Source organism: Phaenicophaeus curvirostris, chromosome 29 (assembly GCF_032191515.1).
Source record: "Phaenicophaeus curvirostris isolate KB17595 chromosome 29, BPBGC_Pcur_1.0, whole genome shotgun sequence".
Taxonomy (NCBI): Eukaryota; Metazoa; Chordata; class Aves; order Cuculiformes; family Cuculidae; genus Phaenicophaeus; species Phaenicophaeus curvirostris.
The window spans coordinates 2,632,687-2,660,204 of record NC_091420.1 but is presented as its reverse complement, the minus strand read 5'-3'; the positions used below and the strand labels follow the sequence as shown (position 1 = coordinate 2,660,204).

The window sequence follows — 27,518 nt, the reverse complement described above, 5'->3', positions numbered from 1 at the left end:
TTCGTTGCTCTTCTCTGCACTCGCTCCAGAGCCTCAACATCCTTCTTGTGGGGAGGGCCCAGCACTGACCCCAGGATTCGAGGAGCGGTCTCCCCAGGGCCGAGGCCAGAGGGAGAAGAACCTCCCTGGCCCTGCTGGCCACGCCGGGTCTGATCCAAGCCAAGATGCCCTTGGCCTTCTTGGCCCCCTGGGCCCCTGCTGGCTCCTGTTCAACCAACCCCCCCAGGTCCTTCTCCTCCAGGCACTTTCCAGCCAGACTTCTCCTAGGCTGGAGCTGCTCAGGGTTGTTGTGCCCCAAGGGCAGGACCCGCCATTTGGCCTCGTTAACCCTCCTGCCGTTGGTCTCAGCCCATGGATCCAGCCTGTTCAGATCCCTTTGGAGCCTCCCGACCCTCCAGCAGATCCAGCTTCCACCCAGCTTAGTGTCACCCACAAACTTGCTCAGGGTGCACTCGATGCCTTCATCCAGGTCATCAATAAAGACATTGAACAGGTCTGGACCCAGCACTGAGCCCTGGGGACACCACTTGTCACTGGCCTCCAGCTGCAGTTAACTCCATCTCCCACCACTCTCTGGGCCCTCCAGCCAACCAGTTTTCCACCCAGGAGAGTGTGTGCCTCTCCAGGCCAGAGGTGACAGTTTCTGAAGCAGAATGCTGTGAGAAACTGTGTCAAAGGCTTTGCTGAAGTCCAGGAAGATACATCCACAGCCTTCCCCTCATCCAGCAGCCGAGTCACTTTGTCATAGAAGGCGATCAGGTTAGTTTGGCAAGACCTGCCTTTTGTGAACCTGTGTTGACTGGGCCTGATCACCCGGTTCTCTTGCATGTGCTTCACGATAGCACTCAAGATCTCCTGCTCCATGACTTTCCCTGGCACCGAGGTCAGACTGACAGGCCTGGAGTTCCCTGGATCCTCCCTGCGACCCTTCTTGTAGATGGGTCACGAGTGCAGGGGGGGGGCTCAGGGGTGCTGGGGGGGCACAGAGTGGGGTGTAAGGGGAGGCCATGGGTGCAGGGGTGTGTGTTAGGGGTGCAGGGGAGCTCTCTTCTCCAGGCTAAACCCCCCCAGCTCTCTCAGCCGCTCCTCTTCTTCTCCAGCCCCCTTCCCCAGCTTCGTTGCTCTTCTCTGGACTCGCTCCAGAGCCTCAACATCCTTCTTTGAGGACTGGAAGCTGCTCTAAGGTCTCCTCAGAGCCTCCTCCAGGCTAAACAACCCAAACCCAAGCAGCAGCAAAGCCTTTATACATTTATTTATAGTGAAAGTCGGGTTCTGATTATTTACAGCACACAGGGAAGCCCATGTTTGTACAAGCCAGCCAGCAAGGTTTTGGTGTCTAGCAACAACACACTCTCCTCGCTTTGAAAACCCTTCCTCCCGCTCCGAAGTCTGGCTGGGACAGCTGCAATCCCACCCCACGCTTCTCCATGCATGAGTTCTTCCTGCAGCAGCCTCAGAAGAAAGCTCGGGCGCAGTCCATGAACAATCCAAGAGCTCATTCCCAGTTCTCAGGCTGGGACCGAGGTCAGTCCCGGCTGTCCGGCTCCACAAGGTTGAAGAAGAGGGTAAAACAGAGTGGGTGACAGAGAAAAGATGGAGCCAACCTTGCGAGAAGTTCTGTCCTAGCTGGGATGAATCCAGAGCAATGGACCAAATCCCAGTGCCGAGTGCTCTGGGAGCAGGGCCTGAGGGACCCATTCAAACCCTAAGCATCCTCCGGCTAGAACGGGAAGCGCGAGGTTAGCGAACCAGGTTTCAAAGAGAAAACAGGGCAGGAGATGCTTAGAGTAAAAAGAAATTAAAGTGGCGTCACATCGTCCACAAGTTTGAGAACTGCTGCCTAGTCCTTTCCTTTTTGAAAGTCCGAACACTGAAGCGGCGTCCCCACGAGCTCGAGGTGCCTGCAAACACTGGCCGACAGCGGGAACGCTCGATAAAACATGAACACCGGGTGCAAAACAGAGTCAGCATGACTGATGCTTCCCATTTTTCCAGGATCACATAAAAAATGGGAAAAGAAGACCAAGAGCCTGCCCTCGTCTCTCTGCGCGGGACAAATACTACTTCAAATCCTTCAGTTTTGAATCGACAAATTGATTGCAGAAATAAAGGACTTTAAAATTTGATTTTAAAAAGTTTTCCCCTTTCAAGGGGGCCAAACCCGAACCTTTAGCTTCTGCAAATGTAAAAACAACACGTATTTGCAAAGTTCGTTCTGTAATGTACATGCATTATTGCTAGAGAGAGAGAAAAACAGATGAAATCTCTTCTTGCGGGTTTTATGGTGCCATCCAAAACGGCATCTGTTGTTTAGCTCGCTGTTGGGAGGAAGGATACTGGTATCCCAAACTCCATCCCTGTGAAAAAGTACTTGCGTTTTTATGGCCGCCGTGCTCCTCTTCTTCATCGGACGAATCTCCAGCGTACGCCACTAACCCAAAGCCCTTCTCCGTAGTCTTCATCTTCTTTGCTTGATGATCTAGGGGTTGGGAAAAACAAAACAATCCCCCCCCGCAACCCCCCCACCCCCAACCCCAAGAAGGAAAAATAAAAATAAAAAGAGATAAAATGCCCCAAAAATGAGTTAATTTATAAAAAAAAAAAAAAAAAAAGAGGACGTTAATTGTCAATTGTTAGTTGGACGCCATTTGGAGGTCACAAGGCCAATGGTCACCCAAGGTCGAAGGCCACACGGAACAGCACCAGCACAGCCCATGTGATCCACCAGAACCATGTAAGAGAACAGAGAAAGAAGAAAGAAACACACAGAAAAGGTCAAGTTAGCAAAACGGGTCTAAGCGACAGCAACCTCACCGTTAGAGATAACTACGTAAAGAAAAGCAGAAACCTCGTTCAAAAAGAAAGCTAAGAGGAGAGCAATCTCTGGGACCGATACTGCAGAGAAACTAAGGTTAAACAGGCTAACGGGATGTTCCTGCAAGCCTGGAAGGCTGCAAGCTACCCGTGGAGCAAGAACCACTCTGTGTTTCACCAAGGTGCAAACACCAGGTGCAGGAGAGCCCTACGGAAAGATGAAACCTGCCAGCAGTCGCGCTCTCTGCAGACACAGCTCGTGGCTGTCCAACCCCAGCACCCACCAACGCCCTCGGTGCCTCTGGAGATCGCTGGGCCCAGGGCAAAGCCATGAAAACGTTGTGTCACCAACACTCTGAGCGGTGGCCCAGGTGGCCAAGGAGGCCAATGGCATCTTGGCTTGGATCAGACCCGGCGTGGCCAGCAGGGCCAGGGAGGTTCTTCTCCCTCTGGCCTCGGCCCTGGGGAGACCGCTCCTCGAATCCTGGGGTCAGTTGTGGGCCCCTCCCCACAAGAAGGATGTTGAGGCTCTGGAGCGAGTCCAGAGAAGAGCAACGAAGCTGGGGAGGGGGCTGGAGAACAAGGATTACGAGGAATGGCTGAGGGACCTGGGGGTGTTTAGCCTGGAGGATGCCGAGGGAGACCTTATTTCTCTCTCCAACTCCCTGAGAGGAGGTTGTGGAGAGGAGGGAGCTGGGCTCTTCTCCCAGGGGACAGGACGAGAGGGAATGGCCTCAAGCTCCACCAGTAGAGGTTCAGACTGGACATCAGGAAAAAGCTCTTCACTGGAAGGATCTTTGGGCACTGAATTGCCCAGGGAGGGGGTTGAGTCCCCATCCCTGGAGGGATTTAAAAGGCGGGTAGACGAGGTGCTCAGGGACGTGGTTTAGTGGCAGATAGAAATGGTTGGACTCTATGATCTAAGAGATCTTTTCCAAACTAGAGATTCTCTGCTTCTATGAGAGGCTCTTGGCCGTGGTTCCCCAATGGGACAAAAATACCTCTCTCAGTCCTTCACTTAATGGCACTCTCCTCATCCATACAGCTATTGATTAAAGCTTTAAGAGAAGCATCCTGTGTGTATCATCACAGCGAACACCAGTGATTTCTGAGCAGGGCCCTGATCCGCTCATCACATCAACGCCACGGCAGAAACAACAGCCAAAACCATCGCTAATTTACGTGAACAACAAGACCAGTGCAAACTCATTTAGGAAACAAAATCTGACTTTCAGGTACGTTTCAGCCATCGCACTCACCATGGCTGCCTGGTAAAGACCCCGCACCGTTCCTTTCTTCAGATTCCGATTTCATTCCAGTGACAGGAAAAGCTGGCGGAGGCATCAACTGCCTGTTTAAACCAAACAAGCCCTTAGTTTTAGTTTTTTTAACAGAAGCGAAGAGTCAAAGGAAAGAGCAAACAAATTCATAACTCGGTTCTTGACAGGAGGAGCTGAACTTTTAATTGTTCGCCTGACCTAATGGCCTCCTCCAACGGAGTGAATCGTGGACTTGGAAAGAGCAACTGATGTCACCAACCTGGACATCCATAAGGCCTTCAATACTGCCCCTTCCAACATTCTCACCTCCCAGGTGGAGGCGTCCCTGCCTAAGGCAGGGGATTGGAACTTGATGAGCTTTAAGGTCCCTTCCAACCCAAACTAGTCCATGATTCTGTAATTCTGTTTCATGAGAACACCCTGTTATCTCAACCAGGTGGAAAAATACCAGATCCAGACCAAGTAAGAGCGTACAGACTTAGGGAGGAGCAGAAACAAAGCTATTTTTGTTATGAAGCATGAAAACGTTACCCTTGCATCCCTTCTCGTTAAAAATAACCCAAGCAGCCCAAAAAAACCCACCCACAACAAAACAAAACACTCCTCCTCTCCCCTACTCACAGAAGGGAACATGAAACACAAACCACCTCTGAAATAAGCTTTCTCCCTGAACCCAAAAAGATCTGAATGCAATTCTTTTCTCACTCACCTGTCCCTCTCTCTCTCCTTTCCTGAGGAACTTGCTGGCTTCGATCCGGCTCCATCGATTTCACTCTGACTGGAGAAGCCTGTACCTAAATTAGTCATATGAATGGGTCCATGCTATGAGCAGAAAAACACACGGCATTAGCAAATCTACAACTACACCATAAGCTCCAGCTCCTTAATGATAACGATAGGAAACCCAACTGCCAACTAGCAGAGGAAACCACTAACAAAACGCTCTCTCCTAGAAAGACTGAGGGCAGCATCCTAAGAGACAGCCTGGAGGACGCCTGTCACCTCTGCCGCAGTGTGGGACAGCAAAGAGAGCCACTTAGCTCACAGCTCAACTCAATCAGCTGATTTTGAGCACTGTGGGGACCTCATGCCACTGTAAATTCAGCTCGAGATAGCAATATCAGGTCTAAAACACAGGCAGTCCCCTCCTGTCTCTAGGCAAAGCTGCTGTTAAGGGTTTCTGCCTGTGAGCGGGGCTGTGTCAGAGCAGCGCTTGCAGAAACTCCCTCATGTAAAGTCTGAGGAACTCTATTTTTACTCAAACCAACTGTATAACATATGCTACCTAAAAGAAAAATAATTAATCTTAAAACTAGGCTTCTGGAAATCCTCTCAAGTGCAACCTGCAAGAAAGGTGAATGGGAAAACCGGGACGTTATCACTCCATTTCCCTCCCGCAAAAAAAACAAACCCCCAAACTATTTCTCTTTAAACTACCCAGTAACGTGCTACTATGATCTCTTTGATCTGCACGCACCACAGTTCTTTGCCAGAGACTGAGGGGATAGAAATCAAGCTGCCAACCCCTCACGTCAGCCCCAGTTTAAGAGCAGTGCATCCACTCAAAGAAATCAAAGTGTGCTCTCTCTGTTTTGTCTGCCAAAAGGTCTCACACGACTGTGCTAATAACAATCTCTCTCCAGCCAAGTTCCATCTGTTGGTGAATGAAGTAAAATTGTCGATTTTATTGCACCTGATATCCCAGCAGTCCTGACTCTCTCTCATCCGGTAGCTCCTCAGTGAAGCGTCTCTTTTGCCCTTGGGGATGGGGTTGGACTTGTGGCTGTGTACCAGTCGGCACGGTTGTTGTTTTGACTGGGGCAGCAGGAAGAAAAGGGCTGCTCAGGGGAGTCTGGCACACAGAAGGTGAAGACAAAACACCAGAGAACTTGGTAAGATGCACAGGAAATAGTAATTCAATCTAGAGTTTCATACGCAGGAGCAGAACACACAACTAGTTTCTCTTTGCACAGCTAAAAGGAAATTCACAACTTGAAGATAACGCATTCCATTTAGAGAATTGTAGAATGAGTTGGAAGGGACCTTAAAGCCCTTCCAGTCCCACCACCTGCCATGAGCAGGGACACCTCCCGCTGCATCAGGGGCTCCAAGCCCCATCCAACCTGGCCTGGAACCCCTCCAGGGATGGGGCAGCCACCCCTGCTCTGGGCAACCTGGGACAGGGTCTCACCACTCTCATAGTGAAGAAATTCCTCCTTGTGTCCAGTCTAAATCTGCCCCTCTCCAGTTTATCCCCATCACTCCTCATCCTATCACTCCAGGGCTCTGTAAAATCTCCCTCCCCAGCTTTCTCATCGTACCTACAAAACCGCATCACAGCCTGTGATGCTTTTCATAGGCGAGCATCCACCCTGCGTGACTATCCTTTACGTTAAGAGGTGGCAGGGATGAGAAACACAGTGTGAAGCAGTCCAAAAATTCAGTTGCTTTGACAGAAGCACCAGCAAACCAAAGAACAAAATGCCCTAATGGAAAATTCTCCATCTGGAATCACTTTCAGTATTTTCTTATAAGCTAAAAAAAAGCTCAGTAAGTTGGCAAAGAGAGGGAAATCTGAGGGGAGACCTCATTGCTCTCTGCAACTCCCTGAGAGGAGGTTGTGGAGAGGAGGGAGCTGGGCTCTTCTCCCAAGGGCCAGGGGACAGGACGAGAGGGAATGGCCTCAGGCTCCACCAGGGGAGGGTCAGGCTGGACAGCAGGAAAAAATGTTTCCCGGAAAGGGTGATTGGGCAGTGTCCGAGGCTGCCCAGGGAGGGGGTTGAGTCCCCTTCCCTGGAGGGGTTTAAGGGCCGGGTGGACGAGGTGCTGAGGGACATGGGTTAGTGATTGATGGGAATGGTTGGACTCCATGATCCGGTGGGTCTCTTCCAACCTGGTGATTCTACGGTTCTATGAAATAACCCCGTTGTGGCGTTACCTGGCCAGTGGTGGCGGGAGGCTGCACCTGAGGGATCGGATACTGCGTCGGCACAGGCGGAACCGCAGCAGGAAGTGTTGGGAGGACGCCCGGTGCCATCGGCACGGCAGGAGGCACGATGCCCGGTACCCCGTACGGGGGCTGAACTGGCTGTTGAGGAGGAGGAACCACAGGATAACCCGACTGGTATCCGTTGGAAGGGTAATAGGATGGCTGAGAGGGTACGCTGTTGATAGCGGCGGGCTGTGTGAAGCCTAGTGAGAGAAAAGGAGAGAGTCACCTTCAACACAGAGTCACAAAAATATCCAATTAACTAACAAGAGTAAAAGAAGCAGAATTCCTTTTCAAGTGAAGGACTTCTGCAGTGCTATAGACTAGGAGAAGTAAGCCTGGAAAGCCGCCTGGAGGAGAAAGACCTGGGGGGGTTGGTTGAGGGCGACTGACCAGAGCCAGCAGTGGCCCAGGGGGCCAAGAAGGCCAAGGGCATCTTGGCTTGGATCAGACCCGGCGTGGCCAGCAGGGCCAGGGAGGTTCTTCTCCCTCTGGACTCGGCCCTGGGGAGACCGCTCCTCGAATCCTGGGGTCAGTTGTGGGCCCCTCCCCACAAGAAGGATGTTGAGGCTCTGGAGCGAGTGCAGAGAAGAGCAACGAAGCTGGGGAGGGGGCTGGAGAAGAAGAGGAGCGGCTGAGAGAGCTGGGGGGGTTCAGCCTGGAGAAGAGGAGGCTGAGGGGAGACCTCATTGCTCTCTGCAACTCCCTGAGAGGAGGTTGTGGAGAGGAGGGAGCTGGGCTCTTCTCCCAAGGGACAGGGGACAGGACGAGAGGGAATGGCCTCAAGCTCCACCAGGGCAGGGTCAGGCTGGACAGCAGGAAAAAAAATTTCACGGAAAGGGTGATTGGGCAGTGTCCGAGGCTGCCCAGGGAGGGGGTTGAGTCCCCTTCCCTGGAGGGGTTTAAGGGCCGGGTGGACGAGGTGCTGAGGGACATGGGTTAGTGATTGATGGGAATGGTTGGACTCGATGATCCGGTGGGTCTTTTCCAACCTAGTGATTCCATGATTCTATGAAATAAATCCCAAACTAACTCCTAACTCTGTGGAATGCAACAGCAAAGACTTTATTTTTACCTGCTAAAGGTACCGCAGTGGTGATCTGATTCACAAACCGGGAGTATTCAGCATGAACCTGCAAAGAGATTCCAAGAATTAGACAATAAACATCTATTTAAGATACCAATTGTGTGCAGGCTAAAGGTCCCTTATCACCCATCCCCATAAATTTGCAAAGGGACTTGGATTATAGAACACACTGTACCGAGAGACAGCCAGAACCAAACAAAGACTGAAAGTCAAAGCCACCGCCTAAGCCAAAGCCCCTGCTGAAACACAGGGTATTATTTCCCAGGAAAGACAGGGGTAAACTAATTAATTACTTCACTAAAGACAAAATATTCCAAGTCAAAGGATCTAAAAGCTTCCATATGTTTTTCTAAAGAAACTTAGTAGCCCGTTCTCAATGCTGAAATCTAACAGAAGCGTTATCTCTGGGCATCCTACTCTATTCACATTCAATATTTGATAGGAATGGTTGGACTCGATGATCCGATGGGTCTTTTCCAACCTGGTGATTCTATGATTCTAAGTAAGGAAAGCTGAGAAATTAATTTTCCGTGTGCACGTTCAAGAGATTCTAATATTATTTATGCACAGCGATCATTTTAGGAAGGGTAAAGAAGATAGCGTGGCTCTGGACTATGTTTAATGATAAAGAAGAGGGCCACAAAGATGATCTGAGGGCTGCAACACCTCTGCTATGAGGACAGCACGGGAGAGTTGGGGTTGTTTAGCCTGGAGAAGGCAACGTTTGGTTACTGTACAAGCATTTGGCAGCAGTATTTAGCACAAAAAGCTATTTGCAAGCCAGAACACACAGACAATTCCACTGAGAGCACAAAAACCGTGGTTAGCCAGGCACACACTCGAGCTACAACAGGCTCCGCAATCCCATATTTGAAAGAGCTACTCACAGTTTGCAGGAGATTCTCACACAGCTTTTTGGCAGCTGCCAAACCTTCTGGCTTTGGGTGACTGAAAACATACACAAAAATTACTTCGTAAGCACAAATGTTTCTACCAGATTTGGGAGCTACTTCTTTCATCAGCAACCTGCTGCCTGATTTGGTCTTTAATGAGCGACCAGTCACTTCCACAGAGCTCGAGCAGCTCTGCTGCTTTGTAGCAACAATTGTGAACTAAAGCAATGAGGATTTTCTACATGAAAATTAAGGTTAATTCAAATAGTGCAGGGAATGAGCACAGAACACTGTCTTGATTGGGTTGCGCACGTTATACTCTTCCTTTAAATTCAGTGTCACACCCAAGCACCAAAAGTAGGCAGCTTTACTGTGTTCCTAATCACAGCAAAGCTTCATGGCAAATATCACGTTATCAAGGTGGGTGTTGGTCTCTTCATGGGATGAGAGGAAACACCCTCAAGTTGTGCCAGGGAAGCTTTAGATTGGATATTGGGGAAAATCCCTCTACTGGCAGCGGTGAAGCCCTGGCAGAGGCTGCCCAGGGAAGCGGGGGAGTTTCCATCCCTGGAGGGGTTCAAAAAGCATGTGAATGTGGCACTTTGGGACAGGGTTTAGCAGGCACAGTGGGGTTGGGCTGACAGCTGAACCAGACTGAACTAGGCTTAGAGGTCTTTTCCAGCCTTGATGATCCTAAGATTCTACACAACATCATTAAACGGTCAACAGCTTTATCACTGTAGAGATCTCTATTTAAATAAAAGCCAGGCTCAACAACGGTTTCATCTGCATTAAGTCAGTCAGAATTAAGAATTAAACTGATTAAACATCAAGCTACGTCCCTGACTGGTGACTGGATTTTTTAAGCCCCCTCATACCTGATGTAGATGTACATGGGCTCAAAAGCCTCTCTGCCCGATGCTGGCTCGATGCAACCCGAGCCTTTCCCACGGAGAAAGACTTTAGCACCCGTTTCAATCTGAATGTGCTGCAAGTAGGAGCAACCAGGTCCTTCCACCTTCTCCTTCACATTAAACGTCGGTACAGCGTGTTCCAGACCAACAAACAACTTGTCCTGTACGTAATGCATCTGGAAACGGAAGAGTAGAAGCTTACGATTTCACTTTAGGAACCAGAAAGTTCATTTCACAGAGGTTAAAAATCTCTTTATATGACAGATTTCAGTGTCGGATGGCGCAGTCAGCCTTATGCTCTTCTTTAAGCAGGGCTGCTCTCTCCATCCCTCTTCTTTTAGGAGGCTATTGCGATCCAAGTCTCACTCTCTAGACTCGGTCTGATTAGTCCTCCAGTTCTCACAACACATCAGAGGGTTTTTGGGGGTGTATTTTTGTTTTGGAGTGGTTTTGTTGGCCGTTTGGTCGGTCATTTTAAGAAACAGCACGTTACAGGAACACTTGGTAACAAGCAATCCTTCTAATTGGTGATAATCGATGAAATTCACATCAATTAATTACTCACCCCTGACTGGAACGGAGGTTTCTGGCCAACTGCTGGAGACAACTGAGTGATAGGAGCTGGCTGGTGATAGACTGTAACCGTGGCTCCGTTGAACGTTGGACTAGAACCTGTGGCTGCCTTCACTACTCCATTAGTAATTATTTCTTTAATTCGGTTAACAGCTCCTAGGTGACAGAATATGAAACTCGCTTACATTTTGGCCCTTGCCAACTGCCCAGGTTAACCAAATCCTGACTGACTTTCCCATATTGTGTGACAGCAGGAAGGTCACATCTGGTGGCAGGATGAAATATCTGTGATCCAGGACTGGATCGCAAAGGATGGTGACAACATCAGGGTTCTTGCTCCATTCCCCACCTCACAAAGCTTAGGAGGGCAGCGTTAGCCCGTTTTGGCAAGCGCTAGAAACGTTTGTTAGCCCTGGGAAGGATTCCCATCTTCATGAATCAGCAAACCAACATGTGACAAGCTGCTCGCTGGCTGTGGAAATCACTGCGGATACAAGTGGGCAGCTCCAAGTTTAAAGGGACAACTGAGAGCGAGCCCATGGGCTGATGGAGAGAACAAATGAACAGTTTCCAGCTCTCATTTTCTCCCAGCAGGCACAGGCAAGACAGGAATTCTGGTTATTTCTAACGGAAACGTAGGTATGTCACAAAAGACTTTCATATTTGTATATAAAACAAAAGGTTTTCCTGCCACAGATGGGATTGCAGTGGGATTTCAGCATGCTGTCAGCCAATAAACATGCACACAAGAGCTGAACCAGCCCAGGAGCCCCACACATCCCTCTCCTTCCCTACAGTCTATCAGGAGTTTTGGTTTCACGGCTAACAGCACCTGAGGTGCTTCTGAGCAGAAACTGCTTAGACAGGAACACAAGCACAGTACAAATCCATACCAGCCCTAACAAAGCCTCTCAGTAAAACCCCTTTATCACAGACAGAGAAAAGGCAGGATGCTTTGTACACTTACTGTCAACCAACTCCCGCGTCTGACCCTGGACGTGAAGATACAACGGACGATCTCTGGAAAACAAACGTCAAATATTCCTTTAAACCCAGAAAAACCATACAAAGGATTCAAGCCAGTTCTATTACAGTCATCCAGACACAAAGTCCTCCATAAAGAGATGAAATACTCTTCAAGAAGTAAGTACATATTTGGTTGGACTCGATGATCCAGTGGGTCTCTTCCAACTTGGTGATTCTATGATTTATTGAGTATCACAGCGCTCTGTAAGCAAAGCTTTGCACTGAAAACTGAAAAGATTCCCCAATTCTTTACACAATGACTTTTTAAAGTGACATCACTGAAACTTTTGCTTCTCCACACACAAGTTTAACCAACTAAAAGCCCCGAATCTTAGATCTTTGCTCTCTTTGTACCTGGAAAGTTGCCCATCCTCAGCGAAATGCACAAGAACTGCAGACCACAGAATCATGGAATAGTTTGGGTTGGAAGGGACCTTAAAGATCATCCAGTTCCAACCCTCTGCCGTGAGCAGGGACATCCCACTAGATCACAGGCTCCAAGCCCCATCCAGCCTGGCCTTGGACACCTCCAGGGATGGATCAGCCACAACTTCCCTGGGTAACCTGTTCCAGTTCCTCCCCACCCTCATTGTGAAGAAATTCCCCTTGTGTCCAGTCTAAATCTGCCCCTCTCCAGTTTATCCCCATTGCCCCTCATCCTACCACTCCAAGCCTTTGTAAAGAGCCCCTCCCCAGCTTTCTTGTAGCTCCTTCAGATACTGGAAGGTCACTATGATGCTGCCCACAACAACCAAAGCAAAAAAAAAAAAAAATAGAACCCCACCGTTTCATCACTCAGAGAAAAATATAGCAGAAAGAAATACAAACCCTGGTCCCACTTTTGCTTTCTCTTCTGCAGTCATGAACCTCCCTCGAGTAGAGACGGCAGCTCCACTCAGTCGGCTTATCTATAAAACATTAAAATAAACAGCAAGAAGTTTACAAATAGTAAACAAAGCACAAAACTCCAAAGGGCTGTAAGTTATAATGTTGTCTAAAGAGATCAGAAGTCATTAATAAAGTGATAAGAGAATTAACGGTGCCAGCTAAAGGACACGAGCTCTGCTACTTTACCTCACTGTTTTTTTACTGAACAAACCAATGAATGATGAAACGAGTCTCTTAGAAAACACAGTTTGGTAAAAAGAGGAACCAAACACTGAATTGGCAGCTCTTAACTGTATAAACGTGTTGCTAAGCCTATTGAATCAGAGACAGACCCCGAACTTACCTCATCCTGAGTCTGTCCTCTCGTCAGCAGGTTTCTGCACGTGAGGGGGACGTCATTGATTTCAACCTCAGCCACCACGAGGTCATCTTTACTTTTACTTGTAGCCGGACCTTTTCCCAGCGCCTGCAGCTTCAAAGACAATCATTGCAAAAGACCCGTGGTTGGAAAGCAGAGAGAAATGATGTAACAAAGTGACCCTAGGACTCCATAGGCAAATATCCTTTCCATTATCTCCTTTCCATTATCTCCTTTCAGCTGTTGAATGCAAAACTTTTACAAATATTAGCAAAAAGCACATGATCTCTACTATTTAACAATCTACCTCATTAAAACCTTCAGCCAAAACCGATTAAAACTATTTTTAACCTCATCCCAGTTTTATATGATAAGTAATTACTGTTTCTGTTCTATAAATGGAGATGCAGGGGTAGAACAAGGCCTGGTGGCCTCCTGGTACCCACCTTTTCTGCCGTGCTGGGCGCCGGCTTCAGCTTCCCTTTAGCCATTAACATGGCGTTGATTTTAGCAGCCACAGCCGCGGCCGCATCCAGCGCTCCCGAAGGGGCCGCGGAGCTCTCGGAGCCCGCGACAGCGGAGCCACCATCGCTGCTGCCGCCGGGAAAGGGGCGTCCGGGCAGAGGCGCCGTGCCGGGAAGGAGGAAGGCAGGGGCTGGGCCAGGCTGGTCCCACTTGCTGCGGCGCCTGGAAAAGAATCATAGAGTAATTTAGGTTGGAAAGGACCTTAAAGATCATCCAGTTCCGCTCCCGGCCATGGGGAGAGACATCCCACTAGATCAGGCTGCCCAAGGCCCATCCAACACGGCCTTGAAGACCTTCAGGGATGGGGTGGCCACAACTTTCCTGGGCAACCGGGGCCTCCTCACCCTCAAGAGGTCTCAGTGTCACAGCCAGGGCTGCAGCCCTGGGGCTCCCTCACTGCACTTCCCAGGCTGGAAACTCCAGCACAGCAGCTCCCGCACTGGGCCCCCAACTTCACAGCCAGGGCTCCAGCTCAGTGTCTTCCACACCACAATCTCCCACCCGGAGCTAGAACTCAACCTTCGGGGCTCCCGCGCTGCAGCTCAAGCTCTGGGCCCTCCGGGACTGCGACTCCCGCACTGGGGACCCCCGCATCGCAGAAGCGACCCTAACGCAAGGGCCTCCACACCGGGGTCCGAGACCGAGATCTCCAGCAGAGCAACTACCGCACACCGGGAGGGGAAATAGAGGGACTCCTTTTCCTGCCCCGTACACCGAAAAGGGGGGGAGGGCCTCCCCTTCCCCCTCCCGCACACCGAAAAGGGGGGGAGGGCCTCCCCTTCCCCCTCCCGCACACCGAAAAGGGGGGGAGGGCCTCCCCTTCCCCCTCCCGCACACCGAAAAGGGGGGGAGGGCCTCCCCTTCCCCCTCCCGCACACCGAAAAGGGGGGGAGGGCCTCCCCTTCCCCCTCCCGCACACCGAAAAGGGGGGGAGGGCCTCCCCTTCCCCCTCCCGCACACCGAAAAGGGGGGGAGGGCCTCCCCTTCCCCCTCCCGCACACCGAAAAGGGGGGGAGGGCCTCCCCTTCCCCCTCCCGCACACCGAAAAGGGGGGGAGGGCCTCCCCTTCCCCCTCCGGCACACCGAAAAGGGGGGGAGGGCCTCCTCTTCCCCCTCCCGCACACCGAAAAGGGGGGGAGGGCCTCCTCTTCCCCCTCCCGCACACCGAAATGGGGGGGTGGGTGAGAGACGCCTCATCACGGCCCAGCCTGCCTCACCCGCCCGCCGCGGCCTCTAGCGCCACGTCCCTGCTGCCACACCCCCCAACAGCCCCATCCCAACCCCGCTCACCCGCCCGCGGCCGCCGCTGCCTCGCGCTGCCCTCCGCCACCCGCTGACATGGCTCCGGCCCGGCTCCGCCGCCTCCGCGCCAGCTGCGGCGTCATTTCCGGCTTCCGCACCGCCTCTGCGCGTCACTTCCGGGCACGGCCCCGAGCGCGTGCGCGCCGGGCCCCCCCCCCCCGAGGCAATTCGCGCATGCGCAAGGCGCCGTTCGTGCCCTTCCCGGGGAGTTCTGCGCATGCGCACTGCGATTCATCAGCCTCACAGCGATGGGGCGTGGTCTCTGTAGTGGGCGTGGCCTGTTTGAGGGGCGTGGCCCCGCCGCCCTATAAAAGCCAGGGCGGGGCCCGCGCGCGGGGTGGGGTCGGGGCTGAAGGCTGAGGGCGCGGTCTCAGTCTCAGTTTCCCGCCTTTTCCTCAGGCTTCCTGCTCTGAGGGGGGTTGTTTGTCCTTCCTAGGGGTGATGGTGATGGGCAGCGGCTCCTCTGGGGCCGTGGCAGGCGGTGCTGTGTGTGAGGGGTTCCTGGGCTGAGGGCTCTGCCTGGTTCCTCGCCCCTCGTTGAGTTCCCGCCATCCGCCTCAGTGTGTGGGTGCTCCTTCTGCCTTGAGGGCCTTGAGGGGGGCTGTTTGTCTCTTCTAGGGGTGATGGTGATGGGAAAGGGCTCCTCTAGGGTCATGGCTGCTAGCTGCCATGGATGAGGGGCCCCTGGTTTGAGGTCTGCCTGGTTTCTCACCCCTCATCAGGTTCCCACCTTCAGTCTTAGCGTGTGGGTGCTCCTTCTGCCTTGAGGGGGCTGTCTGTCTCTTCTAGGGGTGATGGTGATGGGAAGGGACTTATCTAGAGTTATGACTGTGTGAGGGGCACCTGGGCTGAGGGCTTTGTCCATTTTCTCACTCTCCTTCACACATTCTGCCTCAGCTTCTTTGCCCTGAGGGGGCTGTTTGTCTCTTCTAGGGGTGATGGTGATGGGAAGGGGCTCCTCTAGGGTCATGGCTGCTAGTTGCTGTGGTTGAGGGGCACCTGGTTTGAGGTCTGCCTGGTTTCTCGTCCCTCATCAAGTTCCCACCTTTAGTCTTAGTGTGTGGGTGCTCCTTCTGCCTTGAGGAGGCTGTTTGTCTCTTCTAGGGGTGATGGTGATGGGGAGAGGCTCCACTAGGGTCATGGCTGCTAGTTGCCGTGGATGAGGGGCCCCTGGTTTGAGGTCTGCCTTGTTTCTCACCCCTCATCAAGTTCCCACCTTCAGCCTCAGTGTGTGGGTGCTCTTTCTACCTTGAAGAGGCTGGGTTTGTCTTTTAGGGGTGATGGTGTTGGAAAAAGACTTCTCTAGGGTCATGGCTGTGTGTGAGGGGCACCTAGGCTGAGGGCTTTGTCCATTTCCTCAATCTCCTTCACACCTTCTGCCTCAGCTTAGGGGTGGCTTTTTTACCCTGAGGAGGCTGTTTATCTTTTCTAGGGGTGGTGGTGATGGGGAGGGGCTCCTCAGGGCTGCAGCTGGTGGTGCCTGTGTGTGAGGGGGGCCTGGGCTGAAGCCTCTGTCCTCAACCAAGGGCTGGAGCACCTCTGCTTCAAGGCCAGGCTGAGAGAGCTGGGGTTGTTCAGCCTGGAGAAGAGAAGGCTCTGGGGAGGCCTTAGAGCAGCTTTCAGTACCTGAAGGGGCTCCAGGAAAGCTGGGGAGGCATGGAGTGATAGGATGGCGGGGAATATGGCTTTAAATTGGAGAGGGAAAAATTTAGACTAGACATTAGGAAGAAGCTCTTCACGATGAGGGTGGGGAGGCCCTGGCCCAGGTTGTCCAGAGCAGTGGTGGCCTGCAGGTATTTTCCAAAGGCAACTGCTCAATTTCAGAGGTGACACATGTGGACCCTTCTTAGTGCCCTTGAAAATCACTCAGGCCCAGTGCCAGTTGGCATTTCAGAGCGTGGTTTTCGAAGTCTCCTGTTCCACACAAACAATCATTCAGACTGTAATTACCGTGTACTAGAACCGCAGGGAAGCTCTGTGCTGGTGTGAAAATCAGCAATCTAATTCTGGTGATTAGATGAATCATCCTGCTCCATTTCCTTAACTTTACAGGCTTTCTTTGACCTGATCCTGTGGTCTCTTCTCCCATGTAACAAGCAATGCGATGAGAAGAAATGCCCTCAAGTTGTGCCAGAGGAGGTTTAGATTGGATATTAGGGAAACTTCCTTTACTGAGAGAGTGGTGAAGCCCTGGCAGAGGCTGCCCAGGGCAGCGGGGGAGTCTCCACGCCTGGAGGGGTTAAAAAACCATGTAGATATGGTGCTTTGGGATGTGGTTCAGTGGGCACGGTGAGGTTGGGTTGATGTTTGCACTGGATGAGCTTAGAGGTCTTTTTTAACCTTAATGACATCATTAATTGTGTAGGAAGTGTTTGTAGATTGTTAAAGCAGGATAGCTGCAAGCTGGGTTCGTGCGTGGCTTGTGACCGGTGGGGATGTGTGTTAATGCCGATGTTTTATTAACAGACAGAAGAGTATCTACAGGATGGCAACTGCTCAGAAGCAAAGGGGTTGCATGGTATGATTTTGTGGATTTTAACAGTGTATTGTTTGAATTGGAAACATCAGTGAATTTTAGCTGAAATAGCGCACCCAGGTGCTCTGTAGTATTTCTTCACTGAGAAATTATGAGCTATTTCAACCTTTTCAACTATGAAGAAAGATGCTCAATAGTCGAATAGTTTGAGTTTCATCTTTGTGGTGCAGATAGAAGTAGGAATTTCTTCACTATGAGAGTGGGGAGGCCCTGGGACAGGTTGCCCAGGGAGGTTGTGGCTGCCCTATCCCTGGAGGGGTTCAAGGTCAGGTTGGATGGGGCTTGGAGCCCCTGATGCAGTGGGAGGTGTCCCTGCCCGTGGCATGGGGATTGGAACTGGATGATCTTTAAGGTCCCTTCCAACCCAAACTATTCTATGATTAAAAACTTAGTAACCCCAAGAGTTAGGAATATGCCTCAATTAGAAAGTATGACTTTCATCATTTATAAAGTGAATTAAAATATTAAGCAGGCATTAGATGAGTCTGTGGACTGCACAGTTCTGTTGTTGTGCATGCATTAATTCTTTTTCTTCTCTAACTTTCAGAGTGCAGTTGTGTTTCCTAACAAAATAGCTACTGAGCAGCAGTCCCTGATGCTGGTGAAGCGTCTCCTGGCAGTAGCAGTATCGTGCATTACATATCTGCGAGGAATCTTTCCTGAAAGTGCCTACGGAACAAGATACATGGATGGTAACAGGCTGTTTTCATGATTCTTTGCAAAAATCTGTTGTCATAGATCTGTTACGAAGTTAGTGAGTGTTTTTAAAGGCTTTTTTAAAGGTCCTTTCAATTAAAGGTAGCAGCCATTTTCAATGATGGTAGCGGAAGCTTCTCTAATACTTTCATTGCTGAATTAGAGATAGCGGTGATGCAAACTGAGCAGTTAAAACCACGCCTATGCCTGCTGGTAATGATAATTTTAGCCTGGTTTTGGTATATATTTTTAGGGAATGAACTTTGCTTTCTTAGCTGTGTTTTCTCCCTAAGTAACTATATGTGTTTATATTCTTTTTTTCAAGATGTCTGTGTCAAAATTCTGAGGGAAGACAAGAACTGCCCTGGCTCTGCTCAGCTGGTGAAATGGTACGTTAGTTACAGTGCATGTGGAACACTTCTAGCCTTTCTGAAAGATCTTTCTGGTTGCTTGTAGCGATAAAAGTGAGGGAAAAGCTCCCCAGGTAGGTGCCTTTAGTGTTAGGTGTTTACTATGGTGACTTTAACTACAAGAAGGACATTGGAGGGCTGGAGCAAGTCCAGAGAAGGGCAATGAGGCTGATGAAGGGGCTGGAGAACAAGGGTTCTGAGAGGTGGCTGAGGGACCTGGGTTGTTCAGCCTGGAGAAGAGGAGGCTTGGAGATCTTGTGGTCACCCTCGTATGAGAAAGTGGTGCTGTTGGCCTTGATATTCAAAGGTGGAATTAGAATCATAGAATCATAGAATAACCAGGTTGGAAGAGACCCACCGGATCATGGAGTCCAACCGTTCCTATCAAACACTAACCCATGTCCCTTAGCACCTCGGCCACCCGGCCCTTAAACCCCTCCAGGGAAGGGGACTCAACCCCCTCCCTGGGCAGCCTCGGACACTGCCCAATCACCCTTTCTGTGAAAATTTTTTCCTGCTGTCCAGCCTAATCTGTTGTGTGATGACTGTACTCAAAAGAAATCTTAGAACAAAAAAAAAATATAGGGTAAGTTTTAGTTTGCTATTTGACTGTTTAAATCTTCTACGGAAAGCAAATTCCAACATCTAAATACACACAGTAACTCCTTTGTGCTTGAGATGTAGATGTTCGTCTGAAGTACTTATTTATAAATAATGAATACGTGTGTTAGAAGGGGTTTGGAAATCATAGATGTACAATTGCATTGTTTCTACTGAAATTATTTAGTTACAGATTATTTTTACTCTGAAGAGGTTGGGATGATTTGGTATTAGAAAGACAGTAGTTGCTTGTATGGGTGCTAAGAAGGCAGAACAATGGAATAAGTATTATTTATTACTCTAATATAATAGTAAGAAGGCTCAATATGATTTTCATTTTGGGGGACTACTTTATGTCTTCAGAAGAGAAGCAAAAGGAAATTGTGGAATCCTCCAATGGTTTGGGTTGGAAGGGACCTTAAAGATCATCCAATTCCAATATAGAATTTAGTAGTAGATGGACAATATTTGATTTTTGCAGGATGTTAGGATGCTACGACGCCTTGCAGAAGAAATACGTAAGTCTGCTGGTATCATTTAGCTACTCTAAATGTATTGAAATGTTTGTTTGTGTAAGTCCATTATCTCCCAGAGTAGTTCAAGGACTTTCTGGCTAGGGAATAGCTGTGTTTTAATGTGTTAAAGCTGTTGGCTACAGTGTGGGGTGCACAGTCGTTTCAGGATAATATTCTTTATAAACAGATACACTTAAAATCAGGGATACAGAGGAATTTTATTCTGCCAGTTGAGCAAGTCCTTTCTCAAACAGATAAGGAGTTAAATGTACGAAGAGGTTTCTCCTCACAGAGCCCTTAGTTTGTCCAGAGCTGGACAAACAGACAGCTTGGTAGGCAGAAATGGGGTATGGAATGCATTTAATGTTCTTTTTCTTTCTCTAATTATGCGTCTGACAGCTCAGGATGATTGTCCTAGCAGTAAGTATCTTTGAAAAGTTAAGTATTTTAAGGTGGATGCTTAGAGATACGTGCGATTCTCACCCTGTTTCCTCTTTCTGCTCTAAAATACAGGTCTATACCCATCCAGAGGATCCTCAGGTAAATCTGGAGTATTTTACTGGGTGCCTAATGATAGCATGGACCTAGTGAAAAGTGTGTCCAGGCAATAGAATTTCATATTTGCATGGATGCTTATTAAAAAAGCATTTTAAAATACCAAATGTGTGGATCCCTGGGGCCGATAGGAACGATCACTGAATTGCTTTGTGTCTGGTGTCAGGTTATTCTTGGGCAGTCCAGGAAACCCTGAGTGTCCTTTTCAGAGTTAAATACCATCAAGATGTGCCCTTCTACTTTTGTGACACCCAGCGTGGTTTAACCAACCACTGGGTGCCACCACGGCTGCTGCGTGCGTGAAGTGTTCTCACGGGGACTGAAATCTGAATGAATATTTCATTCTAAACTTAAGCTGATGTTTCCAAATATCTTATTGTGGTGATTCCTGGAAAATAGTGTTGATCTCATCAAACCATTTTGGTTTGACGACAATTATAAACATCAAAAGTGTTAATTACTTCAGCGTTAAAAAGCTGTGTTCAGCACGTGGGAGTGGATCAGGCCAGAGCTGGGCTGTCATTCTGCTCTTTAAATGCAAGGTTAATAAATTACTAAACAGAAGCAGCAGCGGTAGTTTCCTTGGCAGCTGACAGTTTATTAATTACTGGATTTTTGCAGACAATTACAGAATGTTACCACTTCAAGTTCAAGTACACCCACAATGGGCCACTCCTGGATTTTGGCAGGTACTGGCACTGGGACTTTATTCCGCTCTGTGGTTTTTGCAATCCGTTTGCATACATGAATCTAAAAAGCTTGGATTTTGTTTGATGTTCCTTTTTTGAATTTTGGATCATGAGGCTTCTTTTGTCAGCATATACTAGTAGCTTAGGCTCACTCCTAAAATAAGGTGAATCACTTTGTCATGTTGTGCTTGTATTTTTAAATATACACTTGGTGTCAGAGCCCAGTACTCTCTGGCCAGGTTCTTCAATGTGTTCCATGTGTGGAGGGTGAAATGTTCGTTATCAGATTTACATATTTGGGATTTCTCATTTAGCAGAGAGGACACAAAATACAGTTGGTCAGTCACAGCTGCAAGGAAATGGCTTGTTTTAAGACAAGGAATTGAAAGGCAGCGATCTGCGGCCTTTTTGAGTGCTGTGTAATGTATAATTCAGTTGTTGGTCGCAGCTGCTGACCGTGACACTTTCATCATTTCCCTGGCTCTGGTTTTGATCTTCCAAGGGGCAGAGAACACGCAGATCTCCTGGTGGCAGGAATTGCAGCGCTTGTGATCTCAGACCATAGGCATTGAATGTGATGTCTGCTTCTGACATTCACTCTGTGGAGCAGTCACACCTCTTAATACTTGAAATGGCTTACTCTGTATTAAAAAAATCTCACTATTTTGTTTTATTTTTAGTAAGAATAAAAAGAATGAGTCTACGATCACCTGTGCAGACACCAAGAAAGCCAGTATCCTTCTCATTCGCAAGATTTACGTTCTGATGCAAAACCTGAGTCCATTACCCAATGATGTTTGCCTCACCATGAAGCTGTTTTATTACGATGAAGGTAGGATTTCCATGTTACCTTGATTTATTGACTGTCTGCAGACATCAGAAAACAATTCCAAGAAATATTTTAATGTATAATCTTTACAGCTGCTGGGACTCGTTAAATGTTATTTTGTGTGTCTTTCTCAGGACAATTTCTAAAATCCTGTTGCCTAGGGGAAAAACTTCACTTCATCTAAATTGAATATTGATTATTTGCCTCGCCGTACAATTTTTTTAGAGTAGCATTTTGTATTTAAAGGGGAAAAGAGCCTTTCTGCTGCACAAGTTGAAATTAGTTGTACAAGGACGTGCTTCACTCTAACACGTCGTGAATTCTTCTCTGCAGTGACGCCATCTGATTACCAGCCTCCTGGCTTTAAAGAAGGCGAATGCGAGGGGGTGATATTCGAGGGGGAGCCGATGTACCTGAACGTGGGTGAAGTGCCAACGCCTTTCCATATGCTGAAAGTTAAAGTTACAACTGAAAAGCAACGGATGGAAAACGTCGATAGAAGCATCCTAAAGCATGGAGAGAGTAACGTGCCTCTCCAGGTGCTCAACGTGGACAGAGAGGATGCGGAAGAAAACGAGAACATGAATGTAAGAGCACCAATGTTTTGTGTTGAAAGTTTTTGTGATTTATAGTCTAGAAAAGGACTGTTTGTTTCACTGTATGTCTTGCCTTTAACATTAGAATCATAGAATCACCAGGTTGGAAGAGACCCACCGGATCATCAAGTCCAACCATTCCCATCAATCACTAACCCATGTCCCTCAGCACCTCGGCCACCCGGCCCTTAAACCCCTCCAGGGAAGGGGACTCAACCCCCTCCCTGGGCAGCCTCGGACACTGCCCAATCACCCTTTCCATGAAATATTTTTTCCTAATGTCCAGCCTGACCCTCCCCTGGAGGAGCTTGAGGCCATTCCCTCTCGTCCTGTCCCCTGTCCCTTGGGAGAAGAGCCCAGCTCCCTCCTCTCCACAACCTCCTCTCAGGGAGTTGCAGAGAGCAATGAGGTCTCCCCTCAGCCTCCTCTTCTCCAGGCTAAACCCCCCCATTAATGAAACCAGCAGTGCTTCCAGAGATATTTAAGCAAGACAACGTGTCTTCAATACCTTCTTGCTTTAATTTTACTGCTCTGGTTGTCAGTCTGTTAGAGCAGTATTGGAATGCATCGGTGCGATGCTGGCCAGCAGCAGCTTTCTTGGTAGCCCCATCTGTGCAAGACTAGAGGGGGAGAAACAGAGGATTTGTGGATACAGGTTCATTTGTCCTGCTCTGCACACAGAACACAGGAGAAGTTCCCCTGGTGCTGCCCCGTGCCAGCCCCAAACAAGCTGCTGCAGCCAGGCAGGATGGGCTGGCAATAAACTCACTCTGATGTGCTGATAGTTTTCTTTCAGTATCTGTTGTTAGAGTATTAGTGGGTTTTATAGGTGTTTTTCTTGGTAGTCAAATTAAATGTGTGCTTGTATTAATAATTAACGCTCAGCTGGGCTGTAGGTTCCATGTGAAATTCAGTGATTTCGGTGCAGTTTGTTCTGATGAAAATCCCTCTCAAGCTCTGGCCCAAAGTGTGAGTACAATCTCGCTTCCTTGTCTTTCTGCAATAAGTGATTAACCTTTTTCTTAATCTAGGAAGATCCAGTCTTGGATAATAAAGTGGAAGATGGGAATACTCTGGCTGTTTCAGAAGCTCAAGGTAACGTTTATCTAAGTTTTTCAAGTCTCACAGGCTGTGCTGTGCACTTCAATAGCAGTGTTACTGCTGGTTTCAGATTTGAAATGTGCACCCTCAGAAAAACAGCTTCCATGCTGTTCAAAAATCATGGAAATGTGTGGGAAACAGCATGTGTAGATCAGTGGTTTTATCTTGATGATGCTAATAGGATGCAGAACAGAAATAACCACGTAAAGGTGTACCTGAAGCTTTTAGAAGTCCACAGAAGTTCTAAAACCATGCAAAAATGTAGCGAATTGCTTGTCTGGGGGAGCTGGTGTGATGTGTTAATCCTAGAATGTCCTGAGTTGGAAGGGAAAACATGAGTGCTGAGAGGCTGCTAGTGAGGTTTCTTAGTTAACAACTCTCTTACAGAGCCAAACTTAATGTGTGATGAAGACGACGTCACAAAGGCTGGAGGGAACCCGAATCTGTGTGTTTCTAACCCTCAGGTACGAGACACACCCTCCATCACCCTAAACTTTTACTAGAGCTTTTATGAAGCTTCTTCCCCGTTTTGAATGATTACAGGGAATCTGCTGAAAGTTCATTGTCCACAGTTGTTATTTTCAGAAATAAAATATCTTTTTGTTTATTTTGTAGTTTTACAGAACCAGTTAATATTCTAAAGCAATCGAAAGCATTGACAAGACTTTGAGTGATAGTTTTCAAACCAGATATCGTCTGTTTAAGAGAAATGGAAATGTGATTTCCATGTTTATGAAATGCCATAAATGAATACACTGCCTATTAGAAATTTCTCTGCTAATTCTGACAGACCCAAACTTGTTTCAAGCTTAAACTGCAAGTTTATTACTCGAGCTGTTTTCCCTGCATTTAGCAACATGGTATAAGTCACACCTGGAGGGCTACTTCAAATCCTTCTTAAAATAGAATGGCCCTGGGCAGCGAGGGGTGATTTGCTCTATGAAAATAAAAGATGCTTTGATTTTTGACATGATCAGCTGTAAATTGTGCGGCTGACTTCAGTGCACGTGCTCCTCTATTTAAATTTCGGCTCTGGAGCTATGGTGGGCAGAGTCAGAGCTCTTTGCCCTTCAGCGCTGAGCCCCGCTGTAGCCTCTGTGTACATTTTTTATACTGCTGCCACAAGACAACACCTTATTTTCTCATTTTAGGTTGATCATTTGGCAAGTAAGACATCTGAACTTAATGTGTCGGAGAGCAGGACAAGAAGTGGAAAGATATTTCAAAGCAGCATCGTTAGTATAGTTTTTTTTTCTCTAGTTCTGCTCTATTTTCTTTTTCCATGAGTGAGTCTAAGCTTTAACATCATAGAATCATAGAATAACCAGGTTGGAAGAGACCCACCGGATCATCGAGTCCAACCATTCCTATCAAACACCAATCATGTACAGAATCACGCACTAATCATGCACAGAAACAAATTCTCATCGCTTCTAAAATTCTTATTAAATTCAACACATTTGGATTTTAGGGTCAAAAAAAAAATCCTGTTCCAAAGAGTTAAAAGCTGAGCAATACCATTAAGACAGATGCAGCTTAATCCTTGCCTGAGGTTTGCTCCTAAGCTCGTAGTTGCCTTATCAAGTTTGGGAGGAAACACACTTCATTCCTCAGAAGAATGTTCAAATGAAATCCAGAAGAGAAATAGCTCTGTGTCTTAGAAACACACGTATGAAAGCTGCCTGCGAAAAGAGCTGTAAGATTTCCCAACAGTTCATGAAGCAGAGCTGTTAAATTCAAAATACAGCAGTAGTGGATTTGGTCTCCCTAAAGCCCTGCTCGCCACCCAGCAGAGATGTTTGACTTCCAACCCGAAGGCTGTATGCTGTATTCCTTGTTATTTGGTGATGTGGAGAAAGGGAGGACGTTGTTCTGTGTGTGCACTGTCACCGTATCCTTTTTTTAACAAAAGATTTTGTTAATAATATAGAGCTACAAAGATGATCCAAGGTCTAGAGCACCTCACGTAGGAGGACAGCCTGAGAGGGTTGGGGTTGTTCAGTCTGGAGAAGAGAAGGCTCCAAGGAGATCTTGTAGCGACCTTCCAGAACCTGAAGGGGCTACAAGAAAGCTGGGGAGGGGCTGTTCATAAAGGTGATAGGACGAGAGGCAATGGGGATAAACTGGAGAGGGGCAGATTCAGGCTGGACATAAGGAAGAATTTCTTCACTATGAGGGTGAGGAGGCCCTGGAACAGGCTGCCCAGGGAAGCTGTGGCTGCTCCATCCCTGGAGAGGTTCGAGGCCGGGTTGGATGGGGCTTGGAGCCCCTGATGCAGTGGGAGGTGTCCCTGCCCATGGCAGGGGTGGGACTGTATGATCTTTAAGGTCCCTTCCAACCCAAACTATTCTATGATTCTCTGAATTTCATGCTAGAATTTAACCAAAGCTCAATTCCTTTAAGTAATCCAGTCACAGCCGGGCTCAAGGCTCAACTGCCATCTTTCCACAAGTCAGAAACGATGGGATTAACCCTGGGTGCTGAGCCCCCTTTCTGGTTGGTTTGGGGTTCTCTGCCCTCCGGTGCCGCTTGGCTCTGCGCGGTGCAGCCGGAGTCGCCGCCTCTTTGTGTCGGTGTCTGCAGAGGGGAGCAGCCCTTATCCCTGTCTCGGGAAGCCGTGACACAGGGCCTTGCAGCGCAAACACATCCCAGCCCTGTGTCAATAACGTGGAGGGAGGGTCTGTTCGGTCAGAAAACAGTATCCAGGTGTTTCTCCAGGCAGGACTCTGGGAATAGCAAGGCCGAGGCAGGTGCTGGACACGCAGCTCTTTATGCACCACACGTCTTCAGGGAGGGCTTTTCTTGTGTCAAACTAGCCCCACGGAACAGCCTGTGACACAGCCTTGCTTTTCCCTCGGCAGGTTCATCAGTTTGAGCTCTCGTCGAGCCAGGATGTGCTGCCAAAAAGGAGGAAGATGAGTGAGCCGAGGGAGCGGTTTTAGCTCCGGCTTTCCAGAGTTCTCCACACCGCTTCCCTGTTGTTGTTTTGATGTGAGTGTTCGCATTTAAATCCCTTTTAGGGATCTCTTCTGTTCTGTTTGTAGTCAAAATCTCTTTTAAAGAAAGGAAACCTGTCGAAACTCAGCTGCAGAGATCAGATCAGAGCGTGTTTTTCCTAGGAGGCCCAGCGGGACAGACGGACAGTGGCATAAGCGGGAGGGGGGTGATTCAGGGGCTTGGCTCCTGCTCCTGGGGTGTTATCCTGATGTTCACTGTTTACTCATCACCCCACACAGTTTCCCCAGCAGCTTTGGGCCGTACATCAAAGCCGAGGGGCTCCCATCCGGACCTTCCCGAGCTTTCGGGAGCAGCCGGGGGTGTCTGCTTCTCCTGGGAGGTTTGCGGGGCTGGATTCCCTGCGTTCCTTCCAAACTTTTGAAGGCACCAGTGCCAAGTGCAGACGGAGCATCTGGAGTTCCTCCGGAGATGGATTTCAGGCCAAGATGCTGGAGTTTCCTGTGCAGCTGTGGTAACAGACGGCTGCGATCACAGCTCTGATCCACGGCAGCGGCTGTTGGAGTGGTGTGGGGTTGTTTGGGGAAACCCTTTGGAAACGATTGGTTGCAGAAGTGAGACGTGGCGCTGTTTGTTTTGCTAATGAAACTCTGTTAATTTTTCCTGTGCTGTACATGAATTTGAGGGGAGCGGTTCCTGGGCCGGAGAGCTGCTGCCAGTGAGGGCCCAGCCTGGCCAGACACCTTGGACTTTTCATGTTAAGAGTTTCTCATTGTTGTTCTGCAATTAAACACCAACAGCGTTCAGTTGCTGGGCGTTTCTTTAGCGCAGAGGCCGAGGGCCTGGGGAGGGCTTAGCGAAATGTGGGCTCTGCAGGGAGCAGGGGGCTGGAGACGAGGCCTTATGAGGAAGGGCTGAGAGAGCTGGGGGGGTTTAGCCTGGAGGAGGCTGAGGGGAGACCTCATTGCTCTCTGCAACTCCCTGAGAGGAGGTTGTGGAGAGGAGGGAGCTGGGCTCTTCTCCCAAGGGCCAGGGGACAGGACGAGAGGGAATGGCCTCAAGCTCCACCAGGGGAGGGTCAGGCTGGACATCAGGAAAAAATATTTCAAGGAAAGGGACATTTGGCACTGGCAGAGGCTGCCCAGGGAGGGGGTTGAGTCCCCTTCCCTGGAGGGGTTTAAGGGCCGGGTGGACGAGGTGCTGAGGGACATGGGTTAGTGATTGATGGGAATGGTTGGACTCGATGATCCGTTGAGTTTCTTCCAACCTGGTGCTTCTAGGATTCAGTGGGGAGCCGGGCACGGGGGGTCCTGCTGTGGGGCTGTGCTGCTCTGGGCCACCAGCTGCTACAGCGAGTAGAGGCTCCCAGTTTTGCAGCGTGGGGAGC

General features: G+C 49.0%; 2 protein-coding genes and 1 non-coding gene across 10 annotated transcripts; 1 reads left to right on the top strand and 2 right to left on the bottom strand.

Moving 5' to 3' along the window:
• Nucleotides 1-1,235: 1,235 nt before the first annotated feature.
• On the bottom strand, nt 1,236-14,770 carry KHDC4 (KH domain containing 4, pre-mRNA splicing factor). Of its 4 annotated transcripts, none has more exons than XM_069878741.1 (14): nt 14,638-14,770; nt 13,269-13,509; nt 12,808-12,936; nt 12,405-12,484; nt 11,518-11,570; nt 10,543-10,706; nt 9,942-10,153; nt 9,058-9,118; nt 8,159-8,216; nt 7,033-7,286; nt 5,788-5,946; nt 4,804-4,916; nt 4,074-4,165; nt 1,236-2,479 (listed from the first exon to the last, which is right to left on the bottom strand). In XM_069878741.1, exons 1-14 carry the CDS (start codon nt 14,730-14,732, stop codon nt 2,280-2,282), a joined length of 1,911 nt encoding a protein of 636 aa, XP_069734842.1. In that variant the 5' UTR covers nt 14,733-14,770; the 3' UTR covers nt 1,236-2,279. The 4 variants fall into 4 exon arrangements, 3 of the variants coding, with proteins under 3 accessions (XP_069734842.1, XP_069734843.1, XP_069734844.1); XM_069878742.1 differs by having other exon boundaries at nt 12,808-12,930; XR_011339264.1 differs by having other exon boundaries at nt 2,424-2,479; nt 4,804-4,888.
• Nucleotides 10,246-10,374, bottom strand: LOC138732345 (small Cajal body-specific RNA 4). Its single transcript, XR_011339271.1, has one exon. It is a non-coding gene; the product is annotated as a small Cajal body-specific RNA 4 (non-coding RNA).
• A 1,251-nt stretch (nt 14,771-16,021) lies between the features above and the next one.
• HORMAD1 (HORMA domain containing 1) lies at nt 16,022-27,447 on the top strand. 5 transcript variants are annotated; one of them, XM_069878814.1, is made up of 14 exons: nt 16,022-16,041; nt 17,120-17,167; nt 17,733-17,877; nt 18,207-18,270; nt 19,373-19,409; nt 19,806-19,826; nt 19,920-19,946; nt 20,583-20,650; nt 21,331-21,482; nt 21,813-22,066; nt 23,107-23,170; nt 23,564-23,640; nt 24,328-24,411; nt 26,038-27,159. In XM_069878814.1, exons 2-14 carry the CDS (start codon nt 17,135-17,137, stop codon nt 26,116-26,118), a joined length of 1,107 nt encoding a protein of 368 aa, XP_069734915.1. In that variant the 5' UTR covers nt 16,022-16,041; nt 17,120-17,134; the 3' UTR covers nt 26,119-27,159. The 5 variants fall into 5 exon arrangements, with proteins under 5 accessions (XP_069734915.1, XP_069734912.1, XP_069734913.1 ...); XM_069878811.1 differs by having other exon boundaries at nt 19,806-19,946; nt 26,038-27,162; XM_069878812.1 differs by lacking the exon at nt 24,328-24,411 and having other exon boundaries at nt 19,806-19,946; nt 26,038-27,447.
• Nucleotides 27,448-27,518: the final 71 nt, after the last annotated feature.